We start from the raw sequence: 22,481 nt of genomic DNA on the forward strand, positions 1-22,481 counted from the left end.
ATTTTTGGGCACCCTGGTTCCCTCAGCCTGTGACTGTCATCAATCTGGTTTGAGCCACATGCTCCTGACTGGCTTATTTACATGGGGGTATGTGTTTAAACTTTGAATAAAAACATTGATTATTTTATGTGCTGATCCTACAATAAAAACACCTCCCCAAGGTGTTGCTGCACAATTCATACCTGTGCTTGAGGAGAGTCTTGTGGCCATTAACTATTTTGTAGAGGGTTTTATCTTCTATCTTTTATCTTTTTTATCTTCATCTTTCTTGCACTGAGTCAAACAGCAGGTACAGGTGATCTGTGAGGAACAAAATACAGGGTTAGGCCTGAAGAAGAAATGGAAGTAAATGTTTGTCTAATAGGAGGAGGAGATGTTTAGATGGTGCAATGCTTCTGTTTTAATGGGATAATAAAGATAACCAACCAATGCATTTTTTACTTTGCAGTCATCATCAGAGAAATATCACTACTTACTGAATTTCTTAATTTCAATTAACATTTTTCGGGGTTTGTGTTTGACATTGTAGATGCTGAAATCTTCATCCAAGGAGAAATATCCCTTGTTTACTTTTGTCAAGGGTCATTCTAAAGACTATGACTTTGCTTCTAGTCCACTCCATGAAGAAAATGACCTTTTCTCTGAGGATGAAAAGAAGAGATTAAAAAGATTTAGTACAGAGGAGTTTGTCTTGCTTTAAGGACATTTTCCACGAGATTATCGGCAGCTGTCCAGGAGAACACTTGCCTTTTAAAAGATAAAAATGTACGTGTCCTCCTCCCCCAAAAAGGCAAGCTTGGGTCAAATTGGTCTATTTTCATAAAGATGATAATGTTTTATATGTTAATTGTCTTTAAAATGTCATTTACTAATGTATGTACTGATTAGTTTTGCTCACTCTTTGCTCAGAACGAGGTGTGCTGAGGTGAGCCTGGGCTTCCCCTCTTAAAAACCTTGGCTATTCCCTAAATCCCACCCTGTGGCCCTCATGTCCTTCAGTCCAGAGGTTTGGAGACCACGTTATTCCTGTTTGTAAGCAGAAGTGGAGTTGTATCCTGTGGGAAGGGTCCAAGTCTCCCATGTGTTGCCCCAGCAGGAGTTCCTGCTGCCATCCTGACACATCCTGCGCAGCTCCATGCAGGAAAGGTGAGGCTGATGGATCAGGAGTCACTGTCAGCTGCAATCCTGACATAATTATATAGGCTGAATTGTGAGTTAAGGTACTATTTAGCAGTATGATTTTCTAATGGTTTCTCATTAAGCTTGCTTTGGAGCCTTAATATGAGGAGAGAAGATAAAGTATTACCTTTCCCCACAATTTTTAAAGGTTATACTATTAATATTAACTGCAACCAATCAAAGCAGCTCCAGACAATTATTAGAGGAGAGCAGTGTTTGTTTCCTGTTTCAACTACCATAATGGTGAGGCTTCTCCTACTAGTGCAGCTTTTAAATCAAAGCAAAGGGGGGGTGGATGTGAGAAATTCTGGGCTGTGATTATGATTTTTTGTTTTGATACGTGTTGTTACTGTACAAATGATTACTTGATGGTGTGTGTTCTCAGATTGCAAACAAATGTACAGAAATAGTTTAATGTTTTAACAAAGTAAATGCAATATTTAAGAGACATATTAACGCTGCTTAGGAAATAAAAAAGGTGTGGAAACATGAAGTGCATGTGCCTTCTATATTAATATTAGATCCTCTAAGAGTGAGTATAATCCTGCATCTAAAACAATATTGTAAGGTGTGAATACTCTGTTTATTTGCAATAAAGGCAGATTTTATTGTTGTGTTGTAAACCAAATGTTACCTGTTCTAAGTGCTGTTCAGGCACAGAAGCACAAGTGTTGCTGATACAAATAATAAGCATCACATGTGTTCATTAAAGCACCTTTTATGATTTCGGGCAGAACTAAATCAGGTCTGTATCTGTGTGTGCATTAGCAGTGTTAATTAATACTCCAAAAAGCCAAAATGAGATTGTGTTCACTTGTTTTCAAGATTAAAAAAACCCCACATAACATTTGTCTAAATTAGTAACCTCTGCACTGCTGAATCCTACTAATAATTAGAATAATATTACTTTTTCTAAGCTGTGGGTGAGGATGTTTGGCTTGATCTTAATATTTTTCATTAATAGCCCAGAAGAGGGAGTAAACAACGTATTTATGGAATTTAGATGTCAAAATGAGGAGAATTGTGAATGTCAGTGAGAACTAAAAAGAGGAGATTCCTGGTTAGTGAAGCACAAGGTAATGTAGCTTTAGCAAAAACAATGCCAACCCTCTGAGTGGTTCCTTTGGGTGACAGTGGCCAGGAAATTAGACATGAAGTTGTACTTTGCTTTCACATTTTAAAAAAGCAAAGCAATTGTATGCTGCATCATTAAAAGCTTCTGTCACAGAGCAAAGGGGGATAATTGGTGTAATCTGGTGTCACTGATGCTCTCCTTTCTGCTTCCCTTTCCACCAGGAAGGCATTAAATGATTAGAGTGCACAGAAGAAGAGGGAGAACCATCAGGAGCCTACAGGGATGGATTTAAGGAAGATTTAACTCAGAGCTCTGTGGCTCTGTTACTGTACAGCTGAAGAGGGAGGGAGGGAAGCACTGCAGTTTACAAATATGTAATGGATGTGCACTGAGGGGGAGAGGAGTTGGAGGGAATGTTCCATGTCCAGGAATCTTTGTACCTCTCTGTGTGCTGTGCACTTCCAGGTACCTTGTGGACCACCCATCCCACTGCAGAACAAGAGCTTTAGCTCAGATGGGAACTGAAGGAGGAATTTCCCTTCTTCCACAACTCCACTTGAATTCAGATGCCTTAAAATAATCCCACATGCACAGACCCACCTAAGCTAGTTGTGTCTGCAGGAATGACCTTGGGTCTGGAATAATAATGAAAATGCTCAAATGGAAGTATAAAAGCTGTAATATGGAATTGTTAAAAAGAGAAATGTAGTTCTTCCATCCCAACAGCAAACTTCCCTGGAAGGGTGAAATAGAAGTTTCAATTGTCCCAGGCTTTTGGCAACTTGATTAAGAAATGTAATGGTTGAAATACCTTTGCTGAACTTATTTAAATAGTGGAATTTTTTTCCACCTTTTTGACTAGGGAGAAGAAAAATAGCAGTGCTAGAACAGCAGCTGGGTTTTGGTCCTTTAATTTAAATTTAAATCTAAATTTAAATCTTATTTTTAAATTCTTAAATCTTAATAAATTTAAATCTAAATTTAAATTAAAAATAAAGCAAATCCTTTAGTTTACCACAAAGGATAAGAAATACAGTGGGTTTTATTTGAAGCCTGCTACAAATAATTGTTAACCCCTGAAAATAGCCATTAATTTTTTTCTTCATGATTTTTGTACAGGGCTGAAGCACAGACCAGCCCACAAGATGCCCTGGTACACTTGTGTATAGTGGTGACAGAAGTTAAATTACCAAGTTACTAGAAATTAATGTTTTTGGGTAACTACAGGGGACTTTAATTGGAAACTATGTTAATCGTGGAGTAATTCTCTTTACCTCGTCTGCATTAGCTCCTGAAAACCAGGCAATTAATTTGTGTCATCACTGTTGCTGCTGCTGCCTTCAAACACAAACCAAATGAGCATTAGTTACTCACACACCCAGCAGTGGCCTCTTTTCTTAAAGGACTTCCACAAATCATGGGCTGATTACTCACCTGCCTGTTGGAACCAGGGTGGGAGATGCAAAGTCTGAGCTTTTCATCACCCAACAACCTTTTCTTTTATTCTTTTCTGCCATTTTCCTTAAAAGGAGCATTTCTTTGTGTGCTTATTGTATCAAACGCACAGCTTGACACAACCTCAGGACTCTCAATAACTACCTGGGGACTTCTAGCAAGGGTATTGGCCTCATTTTTCAAACTAAGAAGAGACCTCAGGGTTCACTTTGCCTTGGCTCTACCTGAGCAGTGCCCAAACCCCCTCACACTTCCAGAGCTGACAGGGAAGGTGGTGGTATCAGTCCTGGGAGCTCAGGTTGCCCTTGTGGTGTAGGGTGAAGGACCTTTCCATGTGTGACCTGGCTCTGCAGCTTCTCTGTGGGGAAAAACCTGCCACCACCTCCCTGTCCCGTTGGCTCTGCAGCCACTCCCATCTCCATTCCCATCTTTAAAAAGAGAGACCCTGTGAACCCTCACCAAAGGCAGCAGCTCATTCCTGACGACTTTCCAACACAGAGTCTCAGACTGGGCTGGAGGCTGTGGGAGAAGCCCAGTGCACTGCTCTGACTCCATGGGGCACAAGGGATGGCTCTTGGGAAAGGAGAGACTGAAAGGCTGGTTTTGCCCCATACTGACTCATGAAATGGAAATTTCTAGAACGGCCATTTAGGAGAGGGATTTATTTACTGATGTTGGTAGAGACAGATGACCTTGGAGAGAAACAGAGCCTGGTACCAGCAGAATTGCTTATTTCACAGAATCACAGAGTGAGACTGGTTTGGGTTGGAAGGGACCTTAAAGCTCATCTTGTTCCACCCCCTGCAGGGCAGGGACACCTTCCATGAGACCAAGCCCCATCCAGGGGGGGTTGTGATGCCTCTCTTTAAAGACTTATTTTCTTTCTCTGCTGTTGCCTGTGCTTCAGCAAAGCTGGAAAACTGAGCCCACCCTGATTTGTTACTGTCTTTTTAGTTTTTTTTCTTTAACTTACCCCTCCAAACCCAGAGCAGTTCAGTTGTGCCCAGTGCAGCCAGAGGACACAACAGGGCGTGTGGGGAGGCATGGAAGGGATCTCCTGTTCTCCTTTAATTACAGTAGGAAAATGGCCTCACTCCAGAGACCTGATTTATTTCCAGAGTTATTGACAATCTCTTAAAGGGAATGATGGGATGAAAAGCGACCATCAGTGAGTTATGAAAGGTCAATAATGCCACAAATGAGCACAAACAGCAGGTTTGAAATCCAGCCCACCCTGGGTTCTGTTTGTGCAACGATTCCATCCAAGGTGAGGGGGCATTTTGGGGAGGCCAGAGCACCAGCTCTCCTTCTGCCACAGGAGCCTCCAAGAGGGCAAACATACCAGGTTATTTCATGGCCCTTTAGCACCCTCAGCTGATTACTATGGGATGCATTTCCCTCGGCCTGCATAGGAGGCCGTGGAGCACAGTCAGGTACCACACTGAGAAGGATTTCAGCCCAGCACTCCTTACAGGATCCCCGTGGCTGGAGCCTCTGGCAGCACCAAGGTGTTACAGCCTCCCAGCAGCTTGGTTAGGCTGTGCCAGTATTATATAAAGGGATCTTAAAATGTTGATGTCTTATTTGCCTTGACAGAAACATGAAAAGAGGCATTTGAAGGAGTCAGGATCTGGCCCTCATGATTTGGCCCTGTGGTTTGGTGTCTCCATGAGATGGTTCTGTTGCCTGATTGGATGAGCTGAGCTCTACAAACAGTTCCCTTCCCTGTTTGTAAGCAGTTCACGGGCAGCTGTAATTGTTTGGATCCACGGTGTGAATAGTAAAAAGAGCTTTACTTAATGACTGCAGGAGCCCTGCTCAAGTGAGAGCTCTCTGGTATTTATTCACACCAGAATTCATGAGGCTTTTGTTTTCCATGAACACTCCTGCAAATAAAAACTTGCTCACTCTAATGTTTATGAATAAATGTGCTCGTAAATGCCATCAAAGCAAATCAGCAGGGTTTTATTTATGCAAGAAGATGCTCAAATAAATGTTTGCTGTTTTCACCCAGCTCTGGTGGGTGTTTAGGCTGTGTTAAAGCAGGGCTTTGTGAGCTCTGCTCAGCATTCACACATTACTCTTACTTTCCATCTCCTCCTTTCCTACACTCTGATCCTCCTGGTGAATGCCTGTGCCCCAAGGGAACACTGTTAAAGTCAATGGTTTAGGTATTATCCACACCCAGCATCTTGCTGGGTCAGTGGATAAGGTCATGCAGGGGAGTGGGATCACTTGTAGGATGCCCAGGGTTGAGAGGACAGGAGGCAAAGGGGATTGCAAGTACAGCCTCGTGCTGTTTACACACAGCAGATACCCAAACCAGCTTTTTCGGCACGTTCTGGCTCCTGCAGCAAGGTGGGGGTTCTGTCTTGCACAGAAGTGCAGGAGGTTATTGCCATCCTGTCTCAATCAGTGCCCTAATTAAATATAGGAGAGGATTTTCTTTCTAAAATGTAAATGTCAAGCCTTGTTAAAGAAAATTAAAATGCACTGAAATGAATGTGGTAGGAACTGTGGAGGTGCTTAAGTGAGAGCATCTGTATTTATTAGGAAGGGAACTAAAAAAAGAAGTATTTTTGGATCAGAGTTCAATCCTTAAACTGGGCCATAAGGATTTTATGCAAATTTCCCTTCAAAATCTGCAATTAAGGACTGGTTCCAGAAGTGAATTCTATGTCCCAGCCTATAAAAACTATAAAGGAATATAATCTGAGATTCACTTCTTTCCAGGATTTATCTGTAAATCTCCTGCTCTTACCAAAATCATTTGGGATTCTGTGCTGGCCATGCTTTCCGTGAGTTGGACTTGAAGACTCAGGTTGTTCCCTTCCATTCCCTTGTTCCCTTGAGTTAAGCAGAGCACAACAGTTCAGAACTTTAAAATCCTACATTTAGCAATGTGATCATCCCCATTTACAAAAAAACCTTTATGAAGGCATCTGACTGTTTCAACCACAGCAAGCCTGAATCAGGAGAGAAAATCAGAACTTGCAACAGTCAAAAACCAAAGTCCTGGACAGGAATTAGGATGGGGAATTCCAACAGAAAACTGAATTGTTTCAAAGGCTTATGGGGAAGAGCTTCAGCTGATCACAGAGATGCTTCAGCTCTGAAATGTGATCTCAACCTCACCAAGGCTGAAACTTCAGCTGCATCTGTGCCTGCCCTGGAGCAGGTGAAATGTGCCTTTGCATGGCAGTGAGGGAACACAAAATACAGCATTTTTTAAATCCAAGCTCATGTCTTTGCAAATATATCAAGTTTTTTGGCCTTCACAGTCCAACCATTGGTTTGTTGTTTCCATGCTAATACAAATTCTTGTGTTAATAGGAGCATGGCCTTGGGTTTCTCCATCCGTATGGGAAAAAGTTACTTGTCTGATGGTAAACAAAGAACAGAAGAATCGATTCACTGTCCTCACTTTTAAAAAGATGGTATGAAGCCATAGTGAAGCAATTTTAATTGTGCCTGTGTAACACTTGGGATCAGTAAGATCATTTGTGTTCTGTTTTTAGGGATCGGGGTGCTCCGGAGCACACACGGCATTAGAAATGCAAAACATGACCGCATGTTCTCAGGGCTCTGTCAGAGGCACATGAAAGAGCACTTGTGCTGGGATGCTCAGCTCTGAGGGTATTCTCTGTTCAGTGTGTATTTACAGAGATGTATGAATATTTGATTAATGAGTCATGGTCTCTGGAGAAATTTAATAACTGTGCTGCTGTACAAAGCCAGCTCCTTCACTGTTAACACAGCTGCCAATAGTGTCACTGACACTGGAGCCCTTTCTGCATCTAATGTATGCTGGGGAGTAAATTCCTTCGTTGCAAGAGAATCCATGGGACACATTATTCAGTTATCTGTTTTGAACTGTTGCAGGCTCAATTTACAGCCTCTGATTTGTAAAGATTTTTCCAATGGAAACAAGCAGTGACACGTGAGCCATAAAGCAGCAGTTTCACGAGGCTGTGTTGTTCCAAAAGTTAGTGGGAAGGTCAGTTCAAAAGGAGAGTTGCTTTGAAAATTCAGTTTATAAAATGTAAAAGGAACAATGGATGAAAATATTCATGGATAGCAGACTGCTCCAGCAAATTCTTGCTGCCTTAAAAGCTGTGTTCAATGGGATTTCTCCAGTGAGGAGGGGTTGTTCAGGGGTACCCGACTCACAGGATAGGGCAGAAGTTTTCTCCCTCTGTGACACCAGACCAGAAGTGCTCTTCATTGTTGCCAAGCAGTTTCCCAAGAATCAGTCGCTGCTAATTTTATAATTTCTCCATTTTTATCCCTAATACCTGTGAAGAGATCAATTTTCACTTAGGAAGTTAGGGGTGTATTTTAGTGGTGTTACTCCAGCTCAACTGCCTTAAATAATAGGGGGGAAAGTGTCAAAAAAAGATAAATTTAGTGCAGAGGCTTTCACTAGAAGCTTTAACTGCAGGTTAGAATTATACATGCTATGCAGAATTTCCTGCAACACTTCTCCTTTGGGCCACAATGCATTACAGCAGACGTATAATGAAGCTGCTATAAAATCCGTGGTAATTAAGGGGGATTTGACAGTAATTGCAACAGTGAATCAACTTAATTATTACCTGCTTCAAAGAGAGCTAACCTGATGTTATAATCTAACCTTTCCTACTTCTAAAATGAGAGATTAAACAAGTATATGTAGCATTTAAGAATTAAATCTGTTGAGATAGAATTATAATAATATACTTTTCATATACATTTTATATCTATGTGTGTGTGTGGGTACAAAGCAGCAAAAGGAGCAGCACCATAAACTGACAAGCTGAGTGTGTGCATTCATAAAATAAACAGAACTGAGGTGAGCCAGCTCCTCTGCTGTTTGCTGAAAGCAGGGGGACCTGGAGACAGAATGTTACTATAAAACCCTACGACACACACAAGCCTAGTTCCTTGAACAGCCTTGTAAGGGGATGTGGTGGATGTATTGTCTTTCCATGCCTAATTTAAAGCAAACTATTCTGAAACACGTTTAAGGTTGGCTGTAAAGCTGCAAAAGGGGGAAGGTGCTTGAGGGCTTTGCAGCCCTGCTCACACCCCCCTGCTGTGGCAGCCCCTGGGATGTGCAGGATGGGAGGGTCAGGTCACACAGCACAGAGGAGGTTCTCCTTTGTCCAAAACTGGTTTGCTGGTTTTCAGTGCCCTTGAGCTAAAAAGAAGCTTTTATAATGTCCTACAGTGGCTTTGAAGCTGGGACCTGGGCTACAGAGCTCCATGGATTAGAATCATAGAATCATGGAATCTTTTGGGTTGGAAAGGCACTTCAAGACCATCGAGTCCAACCATTCCCCCAGTGCTGCCAAGCCCATCCATGTCCCCAGGTCCCCCGAGGGCTCAGGACTCAGTGCAGTTCCCACTCTTGGTGCTGCTGGGAGAGTTTTACAGTTCAAATGCTGCTGCTTCTCTTACACAGTGATGTCCAAACCTTCCTCTACCCTGCCTTCAGACAATCATCATAATCATCAGCCAGAAACAGCCCAACATAACATTGCTCTGATCAATCCTGGCCTGAGCAATCCAGCTCTTTCACCTCCTGCAGCAGGTTTAGGAACCCATTCACTCACGGTCTACTGACTGAGCCCATAAATCCAGTCATCCCTGTGGCCTTTGATTTCAGAGTTTTGGGATATGTTACCTCAGGGCAGGGGATTGTCAGAAGGTTACCGATCCAAACCCTTCTCCAAATTCTTCCCCAGAGTTGTACCTGGCTGGTACATGCCGTGCTGTACCTGTAAAGCAGGTAGAAGGTAAGAGGTGCAATAATAAAGCATTAGCTTAGAAAAAAAGAGAAAAGTGAGCATCAGCATCATCATCACCATCATCATCATGAAAACTTGCCACAGCAACGTTCACAAGAAGTTCATTTGCAAAACTGACAAAATTCTCTTCAACTCTGCTCTGAGGAGGGGTTTGACCATCCAAGGGAGGCACTGAGGGGCTGACTCGTGCAAGCCCTTAAAATAAATCTGCCAACTTTTAATTCTCTTGTTATGTTGTGGGTTAAAGGTGTCACCTGCCATGGGTGTGTGATTTAGCTCCATGGCAAGGACAAAGCCTAACACTGCATTAAGCCAGAACCATCTCATCTTTAGGACATACTTTTAGAAGATTACAGTGGCTGAATCTGCCTTAAAGTAAACTTGGAAGTCCACCAGGCTTTGAATAGTGTTGTCCAGTAAAAATGGTACAGAAAGCCAACTGAGCTTGGTGGTAATAAAAAAATCTCATTCTATTGCTGGCCTTGTGATTGTAAATTAAGAATAAATATCTGATTTGCAGGGGAAAGCAGGCTGTGGTTTCTCTTTATGTGTAGTGTAATCTCTCCATCAGCCATTACACCTGTAAACTGTGAAAGCCTCAAGGTGCCTGGGAACTGATCCCAGGACATGTGCCCAAAGTGCATCACACCTGTGTCTCCTAGTGAGGCTTTTAGTTGTGATGCTCCTTCATAAACCATGGAGAGATCCTCTGCTACAACTATGAGTAAAGACACTTTAGGCTCCCAGAAAACAATCTCCTGGGAATTAACACCAGCAATGCTCCAGACCCTGTTAAGTGGCTGTGGAGAAAACCAGGATCACTCCTACAATTCCACACTGAGGAAAGACTGAGATTCCCAGGAGCTCTCAACCAGCAGCTCCTCTCTAGACACTTCCAGCCTGGAGCTCTGTAACTCTCACAACACTTATTCCCACTTGGAATGTGCCTAATGTGGGACAGACTACAGTAAACCCAGGGTTGTCTATTATTCCTCGTCCCTCTCCCTGGAAGCTGCTTGAAGCTCTGGGGTTCCAGGGCTGTGTCCTGGTGCCAGCAGTGGCTCTGCTCCTGTGTAAGGAGAGGGAATGGCAGACTTTAAATAACAAATTTTCACTGATGCCTTTTGCTATTTTTACAACACATTTTAAAATAAATGAGAGATTAACACAGAAAAAAAGTCCTTCAGGTGCATGCTCAGGAACTATTTTTTCATAAGGTTTTAATGGATTCAGGGTTGAGCTCCACTAAAATCTGGATTTATTAGAAACGCTCCGTGCATTTCAATAGAGTTTTTCTCATGAATCTGGATATTTTACATTATTTCAATAGAGCTGACCCTCTGTTTCATTAGAAATGCTCCAATATAACCCATGGAGCATTTCTAATGATTCTGGTTTTACAGCAAATCCAAGGGTCAGCTGTACTGCAAACAATGGTGCTAACCTCTAGGTTTATTAGAAAAATGCTTTCTGTCTCAATGGAGCATTTCTAATAAATCAGATAAATAGGGATCTCCCACAAAAATGCTCCACTGGTGAAACAGACAAATGGGGGTCATTGTTATTGAGATTTTTAAAAAACAAAGATTGTTTAATAGACTTTTTTGTTCCTCTTTGTGGTGTGATCCCCTCCTATCCAGAGTTTAGGTCTTTACCATGAAGAACTAATAAATATTCCATATAATTCCATCAGAAACAAGCAGTGCTGCCTCAAACTGCCAAGCATTTTTCACCTCACCCCTGAAGACACTACAGCAAGGCCAATTTCCATGATGGATCTGTGGTTGCCAGGTTGGTGTTCAGGGGCTTGGTGCTGTGCCAGGGGTTGGGATGGATCCTTTCATGCTCTGCAGAAATGGGGAGAGAGGGTGAGTGTCACAACAGCTCAGCACTGGGGGTCACCATTGACCCACTACAGGTGCACGTGACATTGAACTGCAGCAGATAACAGGGAGAATTCTTTAGACCTTTAAGTTTGCTTTTTGTCCAAATTTCTTCTAATTTCAACAGAAAAAAGTTTGTCATTAAATGCGTGGGCCACAGGAAAAGATAAAAATTACCTCACACAGACGATCTCAACAGGCCTCTCTCCACATCAGGTCATGGACAAGTTACGACTTGTGGGATGAAGCTGCAGAGACCCATCACCATCCCTCTGGATCTCCTCCTGGTGTACAGGTGAGTGCTTGTAGGTACCTATGCACAGGCTCTTTGGAGGTTTGGGGAGTGTATCCATGTCAGGAGAGCCCATCTCTGTGCAGGCAGCCTGGGCACAGAGAGCCCATCTCTGTGCACTGAGAGCCTGGATGTGAAACCTTCTCCTCAGCAAGAGGAGATCCTGCATCGTGGTGCCATCAGGAACAGGAATCTGGGGCATGCACTGATGAACTCATGTTGATCCAGTCCAGGAAGAGTAAACGCAATGCTGTGAAATGCAAAAAAAAGCCTTGGTAAACTGAGACAAAGCTTTCTCTTTGAGAGGAAAGGCCAATGAGATAATTTCAATGACTCAAGATTTGGTTAGAATGTTCTATATTTATGGAGTATATTCTGTCCTGTCCAGATTTCCCTTTGGTTCAAATACCACAGTTACTGCATTTGGATTCCCTGTTCTGTTTCTGTGAATTGCAAATCCTCGGCTAAAAGCCAGTTAGTCTCAGTCTGAACAGTATTCCAGTCTTCTGCCCTACACTCCCCAACAACTTCAGGAAATCTGCTGACCAGTTTCTCTGAAAACCTGAAAATAAAACACGCTGCAGTGGTGACAAATCCACAAACCCGGAGACTCCACTTTAAAAATGATTGGTGTGTCTGAGTGCACTCTTTTTTTTTTTCTTCTTGTCAAGTTGGATGATTTTACCCAGCAGTGAAAACAGAGAAATCCACAATGGAGTCAAACAAAAGGAATTTTACAGGAGTGCTGGATGTCTGCCCTCTGCCTAGTGCTGGAATATGGGATTGTGGCAGTGTGGGAAGATGCCGAACTGTCCTTCATGAGGATCAGAGGGTGTGAGCACCACTGATTTCCCTGTTCCCTGGTTTCTCCCTACACAAGTTCCTGCTGCAGCACCAGTGTCCTCTAAATGATAAACAAGTTCTGTAGCAAAAAACTGCAGGTCAGGGCGGGAGCCTGCTCGGTCAGGGGGATTATAGCAGAACCAGCAATGGGATTTCAAGGCTTTTCCTACCCCAGGGGCACTGGAAATATCAGCACCAGGCCCACTCCCCCTCCCCACTCAGATGAGCCTCAGCAGTTCATCATGTCAAGTCTTGCTGCTGAGTGCTGTGTCTGGGGCCTCTGGCTGTCAGAGGCAGGATTTCATCCTGGGCTCCCTAAGGCCATGTAGAAAGCCTAAAATGTTCATTTATGTTGCTTATTGTCTGGCCAAACCTGTGTGTGCTTAAAAAATATCTGGAAGTTTAAAGGCTGATCCCTGATTGTCGTGGTTTCAAAATTTAGTTGTTATTTTAAAAAGTTAAATACATTTATTGTTATGAATGGCAATGCTTTTGTCAACTCTTAGTGCTCCTACATAAAGTGTTTATATGTGAGATGTTTCCTTCTGTGATGTGACTTCCTGAGCTCAGTCTCTCTCATTATATTTTTGCTAAAAAGATAATATCACTATACAAGTCTAATTCAGAGAGATCTGTAAACATGTTATATGGAGAGCACAAATATTCATGGATGTGGGAATTTGTACTTTGGCTTGTCAGAATTTCCGTGTTTGTGCACATACATTTCCATGTTCATACCCATATATACTGTAGAACAGTATTCCTGTAATAATCAGTGTAGGCATAAGTGTTTATAACATGTAGATTTATTTGCTTTATATATTCAATGTACCTGCATAGCCAGAACTTCATCTGCTGCTCAGAATTTATTCCAGCTTTCCACACGAGCTCTTTCAAACAATGCTAATTGCTTCAGAACCAAGATCATTGATGATAACTCTTTTAGGAATTGTCATGTTGTCTATAAATATTTAGCTGGATTGTATTTGCCAATGTACCCCTGTATTACAGATGAAAAGGCAGCATCTGCCGAAATTAAAAGTGGCCGCGTTTTCGCTGTGGCTTAATTAAATGCCAAAATTTATCTACATTAACAACAAAGTGGCGAAATTTATTGATCAATTCACATGATATAAGTTGACAAATGGCCCGAGCAATTTCCATAATTTTCTACACGTGTTAAAATTTGTAATGAAACAGGAATACTTTATCAGCAGGAGCTGTGGGTGGGAGGGGGCCGGGCTGTGCCCCGGGGCGCTGAGCTGAGCTCGCTGTCCAGCCCAGGCTCTGGGAGCCGTGTACAGATGGGCCTTTGACAGTCCTACAGCTGTTCTCCTAATTGTCCATTAAGTGTTCTATTGATTCTCTGATTCAAAGTACATGTCTTTCAGCCCGGGCTATCGTGTGAAGTGGCAGACACATTCCTCCTGGAATGACAGAGCTGCTTGAAACCTAAAAATGTGGGCTGCCAGTTCCAATTGAGGAGCCCGCTTTCAAAGGGAAGGCTTGGTTAAAGGAGCTTTGTGAGAGCGCCTTAGATTTGAGTTTCTAAACTTTTAGCATCAATCAATTAAAGCAGCAGCAGCAGCAGGAAAAGTTGTAATTCCTCATTAAGGGTTTGCACGTGGCTGGTAAAGCTCTGCCTAAGGATCCCTGCTTGTGATAATAAGGATTAGATCTTGTTTAGCTGCATGTAGATTTTATCCTCAGCCCCCTCTGACATATGCAATGATATTCTCATTTGACTTGCAAGTTCACTTTTAGCATTTTTTTAAAGGAAAATCATCTGCAATTCCAGCTCATGCCAGTCAGGAGCCTGTTTAAAATCATCTGCCTTTAATCTGAAGAGTGAAGGATAAGATGCATATCTGTTGCAAGGACCATAAATCTTCAAAGAAACAAATAGCCACAGATAAAACTGTAAAAGTTATTTAGTTCTCTTCCGAAAGAGGTTTATTAATCTAAAATTTCCAGTCCATTGTGTCATGATTTGGTTATCTCACTGTATTTCATTTCCTGCAATTGTATAAGCCTTGTGTATCAAGCAAAGAGATGGGAGTCTCAGAGCTTAAACTTGATCACTTGTGTTCAGATCTATCACTAGAGCCAGGGGGAAAAAAAAGAAATATAAAAAATAGCCACCTGAACTACCTGAGAGATTTGGACTGTGCAGATTTTTATTCCTATTTCCTCATATTTTAATGAGATGTATATGAAGTGGTTTTATTATTAAATTTAAACTGAATTTTAAATCTTTGTTTGTCTTTTTTAATTCATAATTCCTGGTAGAAAGAACACAAAGTGTTTATAGATTTACTGCTTGGGAACCACCCATGGGGGTTGTGCACAAAATGAGCTTTTCCCATGTGCCACCAGTTTCAGTTGCCTTTATATTTTTCTTTTTTAAAATCCCCATCATTTAAAAGAGACGTAAAACTGTTTTTGATAAAGCTTTAAATAAGGAGAATTATTCCTCGTTGAGAAGATTTTTATCTTTATAGTTAATGAAAAGCCACTTTGCTGTGACTGTTTAATATCTGATTATTCTTTAATCACCCTCTTTACATCCTTGCCCACGTGGGTGTTGCACCCCAGTTACCTCTGTATGGTTTTGTGTCTGAAAACCTTTACCCCCAGTCCCTATTCCACAGATTCACCAAGTGGGGCAAACAGATGACTTGGACCCATCAATCAAATTAGTTACAGCCTTTTAATTTAAACAAGAAGCTGATTTGAACAGAATTAGAATTTTTTTTTAACCTTAACCTATTTGGGACATCAAATTTACAAGCAAAGGCAATGTTTAATCCTAAGAAGTGAGAGTGAAAACTCAGATGGGGATTCCAAGAATACAAATGAAATTTCTACTCATACATCAAAGGCACACAAAGAAAAGAAAGGGGCGGAAAAAAGAAGTGAAAAAAAAAGGAAAGAAATGGTATGAAAGGGGAGGCATTTGACATTTTATAACCAGAGTTTCTCTCTCTATTCCATAAAAAAGAATATGTGTCAAATTAAAGAAATAGTGTAGGAAGCTGTAGTATATGTTCCCAGGCATTTCTCATTTTAGGAATGTAAGACTGGGGCAAACCCACTAAAAGCCCCCTGCACCAAGGGGACAGAAACCACCCATTTGTTTTCACCATCTGAAGAGGAAACTGGAGAGTCTCTCTAATATAAGAAACCATTTATTGATACCTGCAAAACACTTCGTAAATCCACCTCAACCCCAGTGCTTTCAATTACATCAGCAGCCAGTTTTTTAAAAAGATTTTTAGAAGCTTTCAAGTGTGGACTTTCGTCTTGTTGAATGAACTTCAGCTACACTAAATTTTAAGTAAATTTGTGATGACTGAGCAATATACATTGGCTGAGCTAGGATCCAATAACCCACAGGACAAATTAATTTTCAACAAAAAGGGCAGAAACCTCAAGTGCCATGAGTATATGGAATCTCAGTCTATCTCTCTGGAGCCATTTTTGCAAATCACTACAGCTATTCATAATCTAAATCAGTCTCCTTTAGCAGCAGAAAGATCTTTTTTCATGACAAAACAGAAGATGACATTCATTAGTGCCTAACTTGCATAAGCTACCTTAAATTTATTGGTGCTCTTATACTTATCTGGGTAAGAATTCCTTTGTCTACAGCTATAGGAAAATTCCGGACATACTACTTAAAAATATAAATTGTCGCTTTTATCAGAACTTTTGGCAGTTTACTTTATTTTAGAAGTAAAACTGGTGGTTAAGGTTTTAAGGCTTCCAATGGGCGTTGTTTCAATCATGGTTAATCTGCACCCAGGATGGCAATACTGATACAAGGGAGCAGTTGGACAAAAATCCAGGGAACTGCCACTGCCTGGAGCACCAGGCACTAACTTTTCCCTGGGTTGAAGTACAACTTATAGCATTACCAAAGAATCCTGTGACCTATATGTAAATTCAGGGTAGAAAGACAAACCCTTGGCTGGTGAAGTATAGAATTTTCTGGACAGCGTCTCCCTTTTCTCTTGTGATGGATCATTTCTTACATGGAAGGTCACAGAATCACAACATGGAGTCACAGAATGGTTTGGGTTTGAAGTGACCTTAAAGCTCATCGAGTTCCACTCCCTGCCATAGGCAGGGACACCTTCCACTAGACCAGGTTGCTCCAAGCCCTGTCCAACCTGGCCTTGAAGTCCTACCAGGACATACCAACCCACCTGCAAATATCCCAAATCCTACAGGAACTGCAGAGCCTGATTACTGTTAAAATGCACATCAAGTCAGTGTATAGGAAATAAAATATAAATGGATTTGCTTTAATGTGATGCAAGCGAATACTGGTTTTCATCCACCTGTTTTATAAACTCCATTTCCTGTCGTGTGTACAGACTGTTAATTCTTAAATGCCTTTAGCTTAATGTTTCCTACTTGGGATACAACTGCAGGAAGTATTGTGACCTAAAGATTGACATACATGTCATTTGTGCAACTGCTCTTTATTTCTTTGTGCAGAAAAGAAAGTGGAATAAGCATCTGTGGCAGCCTTTGTTACAGCCTGGGTAGACCCAAATGATCACGGAGTCGCTCTTGCCTCAAAACACATGAACATGATTTCAATTTTAATTGGTTTTATATGGTGAAAGTGGACAGGGATGTTTGAATGACAAATGAGAGAGATAAAATAATGAGAATGGTAGTGGCTGTGCCTGCTCTCTATTTCTTGATGGAATGACTTGTTGTGGCAGGTCCCACAACCCTGGAAAGTAACTACTGAGCTACTTCCAGCCCAAGGAAACAGTTCCCACAGTAAGGCAGAGGTTGCTCTGGTTCTTATTTCTACCATAGAGTTTTGGTCCTCGCAAAGGTAATGAGGAAATGAGGCTAATACTTAGCTAAGAAAACATGTCAGAATTAACATTATCTTCTCTTACAAAATCAGGCTAGAAGAATAAAATAAAATTACCAATCAAAGCCTCCTACCAGGAGCATAATATCTACTGTGTTTATTCATCAAGCACAGGTCCTGTCTTGGATGGAATGAGAGGGATCAGATTTAGGGCTGGAAAACGTAGAAGAGATTTTGTGGTGTAGATGGATAAATTCTTATAAATTGTTTCGCACATTTTTTCCCCTCAAATTTGAATAGAAATTCGGATGAGCTCTTATTTTGGGCCATCTCTCTTTGGAAAAAGGCAGCTGTGTCATCCCTGTTTTATCACCTCCATGCCATTCCAAGCTCGGCTTCCGTGGATGACCTTGGCTGGTCATTTCCTTCCTATAAAGTGGCAATTGGGCTGTTTACTGCCTTCCCAAAAGTGCTTGGGAGCTTAATTAATATCTGCTTTGAGATCCTCAAAAGGTGGTAAAGTGTTACTAGGTACCAAACCCAATCTTTGGAGCTCTAAACATGGAAGAGGAAAGGGACTCTTAGGGATCTGCCAGGAAAGTGTCATAGGAATGCAATGATGTCCTGCCTCTGTTCCTCTTTCTGCAGTGACCCTTCCCTATCACTCTCATCTCTCTACAACAGTTTTTCCATCCAAGCTCCAAACTCCACCCAACGACTCTCCTCCAGCCTATTTTCTTCAGGATACATGGGAGCAACACTTGCAATGGAAGAACATCACTTCATGGGAAGAATAGGAGAGATCTCATGAGATCTGAATGTGGAACAGAAACCCTGGTGCTACTGTACCCCTGGAATGAGGAATCTGCAGCTTTTTATCAACCTCTATGATTTATGGAACATGGATGGCCATGCACTGGTGCCTCAGCTCAGCCTGGCCACGCTCCCTGCTCCTCTCACCTGAAGGATGGGATGACACTCATGGTTAGTCAAGAGAAGCTGCCAAGCACCCTCTGATATATAGTGAGAGATTGCGGATCACAGGACTTGTGAGGAGAACAAAATCAAGTTCTCAGCCCCCAGGCATTCCTGTATATCTCAAACCACCCTTCCAAGGAAGTTATTATATGGGACTGGGAGCAGATCCAACCAGGCTCTCATGTTTGCTTATTATTGTCAGATTTTAAACTGCAACCTGAGCAATTTGTCTTTCCTTTTGAAGCTGATTGAGAGCAAAACAAAATGGCTCAATTATAAAGTTGCCATAGCCGGATCCCTTTAAAAGTGAGCCCAACTTAATTGGTTCATAGGAAATCTCTGCTGTAATCTGGCAATCTCAGGATGGTCCTGAGTGGTGGCATAAAATAAGGAGGCGATTCCCTCCTGCCAGGCTGCTGGGTCTGCAGCTTCAGCTGACAGTATTGAAATGAAGGTGAGATTTGTTTAAAACTCTCCTGGAGTGAAAGATCCATTTCCAGCTGCTGCCATATCCCAGCCTGGAGTGGCAGCAGGGAGGGGATGGAGCTGAGGGCAGGGATGAGATGATCCACACAGAAATTCAGCAAGTTCCCATGGACCATGGGGAGGTTCTTGAAAACTGAAATCAGAGGGATTCAAACTGTCCTCTTCAAAGCATATGAAAATAATATGCTTTTAAAAAAGCAGAGGAAAAGAAGCTCTAAGACTGGAGGTGACACTGCAAACTGTTTCTTCACATCTAATTTTTACAGCCTTCAGAAAACCCAGGGAGCCCACACTGCCCACCCACTCTCTTTTTCCAAAAGATTTGGGGAAGTGACTCAAACATTAGTTAAAAATTTAATAAAAGCATTAATAAAAAAATTAAAAATTCATCAAAGCATTAATAAAAGTTGTATCATCTCCAACATTTATGTTAACCTACAACAGAGCTCATGTATTTCCCAAACATGAAATACTCCAAATACTGCAGCAGGAAAGGGAGGATTTAGCTGAGGAGGGTGTTTGGTAGACAAACATAGTTGTTGGAGTGCTGTGTCTTCTTGGGCCTTTCCCTACCAGGGGTTTCTCTCTCTCTCTGCTACAGATGCTCAATTTCTCTCCCATTTTTTCCTAAGACTTTTCAAAGCCCTCAGAATGAAGGCACTGAGTCCTGAGAATGAATTTAGAACAAACAAAACCCAAGACACCCCAAAATCAAGCACTGAAAATCCAGTGCCTCGGTTCCCCTGTGCTGCATCTCACCAGAATTACCCATGAGCAACTGTTCTGGCCTTGGCTGGATTTTCCCAGCTTAAAATAGAAATAAAGGCATTATGGTAACACATTTCCACTGAATCGTTTTCCTAAGTAACACAGAGAGAAAAATTCAAAGCCTGGGGTAAACACTCAAAAAAAAAATTAAAATAAATCAGACAGTACCCACTTATACAAAGAAAGATTTTGGCAAGAATTACTCTGTGTGACCCAGTCTGTGAGTTACCTTTGCCTACATTTACTTTATTTTTTTACATTGCCATGTCAGAGCATCCAGAACTCGACATTAGATGTAAACCAAACCTCTGCAGAGAGGTGAGCTTTTGCAAAAGGATAAATAATCCTTTTGACTTGTGGTTAACGTGCCCATTCCCTCACACTTCACAAGTGGTGAATGAGAGGTCTGATTAAACATGATACAAAAAGAGCTTGCAAGTAGCACTGTTTACTAACATTTCAATTTCTATGCCTCATTTATTAGACTTAGAATAAAAAGGTTAGAGGGGTGTTTGGGATTGTCTTTAACCTTGATGATATTTCCACTGAAGCAGCATAATGGCTCTTAATTGCTTAAGTGAAGAGAACATGTTGACATGTCCTTCTTTGTGCTTAAAGCTCTGTGCCTAAACCATTATGCTAATTCAAGCATTATATACACCAAAGTATTTATGGGACTGACACAAGTGATGTTGCAGGTAAAGGGCTGTGAAATGGTCTGTAAACAGAGAGAATTGATTCCAGGCCCAAAGCAATGCTGTTAAAGTCACAGACATTGAACAGCCAGCCCTACAATTTCTATCCAGATTGTCACACTGGGTCAGGCAGTGTCAGCAGGGCTGCTGTTATAGATCAGATGGGTGGCTTTAATAATATGTAAACCAACCACATAAACCCAAATTAACATGGAAGCAAGACTTGACTGGGCCTTTTTTTTCCTGTGTGCAGCAGTTTTGGTCACCGAATATTCAGTTGTAGCATTTGCTAAAACAGGAACATGTTTAAAACCAGTGCAACTTACTCCTGGATTTTTTCTGCTCAGGCAACACTGCAATTTGAAGGGATCACAAGGAATATGTGCATCGTGTGAATCTCTGTTCAAAAATAATAAGTCCCATTAGGGGGTTTATTTGCTTATTCAAGATATGAACGGGGTAGATTATCTGTATTTTCCTCCTTTGGTCTAAGGCTAGCAGGGAGGTTTTACATGATGCTAAAATAATTTATAATCTTGCTTGTTTTGTTACTAATAACCCATAGCTTTTGGCACTGAACAGGATTTTGAATATCCAATTTCCTTTAAAACCTGCATCTAATTTATTGTTTGCATTTCAGTAATTTTAGATACCTAAATGAGACTGATCAGCTCTGCCTTTATTTCTGCCATTTTTATTTTTGGCTCTGGAGTACTTGGACAGACACTTTTCTCTTTAGTTTTAAAATGATGCAGAGTAATGTCTCAGTCTCTGTATCTTTTTTTATACATTCAGAGCAGGCATTTCACTGATTTTCCATTTTTTTAAATGCCAGGAGAACGGTATCATTCATCCTACACCTCATATGTAGAATGTAAACCTCAGAGGGAAGTCCCATATTCATAGTAGTCTGTAAAGCATTATCATACTTTGGTGATTATTTAAATGACAAAATAATTTAAATAGCTTCTAAACAACAGATTTAATTACAATTCTTTTTGCAAAAAGAAAAATAGAAGCGTTTACCTTGAATTCCTTTGAGTGTCCTTTGAAGCTGATCCTTCAATGGAAAAGAAATTTGAGATTCAATAGGCCTGAATATGGATAAAAATCTAGAAAAATATGGAATAGTTGTACCTATTCCTCCCTGGCAGAACAGCTCTGCATTTTCCAGCAAAGCACACCTTGGTCATACATCAGCATTTTCTGTTTTTTGCACACCGAGATATTTTTGATTTAATGCCATTTTATAGATTGCTGCATCACTAAATAAAATTACACTGCAATAACATTACCTGACCATGCTACTCCAAAAGATTTTGGAACTGTGCACGTGAGATGAGCGTGCCCATTGAGATTCACTGTATCCTGACATTTCTTGCATCAAACACATAGTATCATAACAAAATATATGATGTATTTTTTAGTTTAGATGTTGAAATAGCAGAAGGTGCTGGGGGCATTTAAACCCAGGAATTCCCTTCAGTTGTGAAGTAATTTTCCAATATTCAGAAAAGTCAAATAAATGGATGGAGGACTCGCAACAACTGAAGGGAAGGGCAGTTACGTGAAGAGGCTGAAATAGGATGCAGGACCCAAAGTGGTATCAAACATTGCCTTTGTGAATTTGAGCAAGACACTTAATCTAAATCTCACTTTTCAATCTGTAAAATGGGACTGACAGTATTTCCTCTCCTATTGAGATACCTGGACAGAGAGAGATCATCCCAACTCCTCATCCAGTGGATCCTCCCTCCTTTTCCCACCATTCAGCCATACATGGCTGTTTGCTACCTCTCACAAATATATATGTATCACCCCAAACATCCTGCTTGGGAAATGGGTTTCCAAAATATGACAGAGGATATTTTTGGCTGTGTTTATACTAAATGGCAGAATGTTCATCCCTTTCAAAATGCTGTGAAGCTGTTTAAGATTTATATGTTCACTGAGTGGTCACTATCAAGTTGAAAAATGATATGTATTATCTTCAAAAGCAAATTTTCTTGCCCAGTATGATCAACAGCCCTTGAACTGTAAGAATTCTACCAGACTAAAATATGTTGCAACATTTCTTTAAGTTACCTACTTTCTGGTTTTCTCTCACCTTGGGAAATGAAAACAGAATAGTCTGTCTCACATTCACTTCTCAGCATTTTGAATTTCCAGGGGTTTCAGCTTTTCCTGCCATTGTAAAATGT

General features: G+C 41.2%; 1 protein-coding gene and 1 long non-coding RNA gene across 5 annotated transcripts in view; one reads left to right on the forward strand and one right to left on the reverse strand.

Annotated features, from left to right (window-relative positions):
* The window catches only part of ATG4C (autophagy related 4C cysteine peptidase), a 34,658-nt gene extending 19,890 nt beyond the window's left edge, over positions 1–14,768 (forward strand). For 2 of the 4 annotated variants that reach the window (XM_027694208.1, XM_027694209.1), the window contains exon 12: positions 530–1,802. In XM_027694208.1, coding sequence (XP_027550009.1) covers positions 530–700 — 171 coding nt within the window. In that variant the 3' untranslated portion in view covers positions 701–1,802. Of the gene's footprint in view, positions 1–529; positions 1,803–11,191 lie in introns of those variants that run through there. The other 2 variants (XM_027694211.1, XM_027694210.1) reach the window with 2 other exon arrangements.
* Positions 11,836–22,481, reverse strand: part of LOC113972795 — a 10,662-nt gene continuing 16 nt past the window's right edge. Inside the window, exons 1-3 of the long non-coding RNA XR_003536007.1 lie at positions 22,388–22,481; positions 21,307–21,374; positions 11,836–11,923 (exon numbers count right to left, since the gene is read on the reverse strand). The exon at positions 22,388–22,481 is cut by the window's right edge and continues 16 nt beyond it. This is a non-coding gene — a long non-coding RNA (uncharacterized LOC113972795). The remainder of the gene's footprint in view (positions 11,924–21,306; positions 21,375–22,387) is intronic.

The sequence above is a fragment of the Neopelma chrysocephalum genome, unplaced genomic scaffold (genome assembly GCF_003984885.1).
Source record: "Neopelma chrysocephalum unplaced genomic scaffold, ASM398488v2 Primary Assembly neopelma1_97, whole genome shotgun sequence".
Classification (NCBI taxonomy): Eukaryota; Metazoa; Chordata; class Aves; order Passeriformes; family Pipridae; genus Neopelma; species Neopelma chrysocephalum.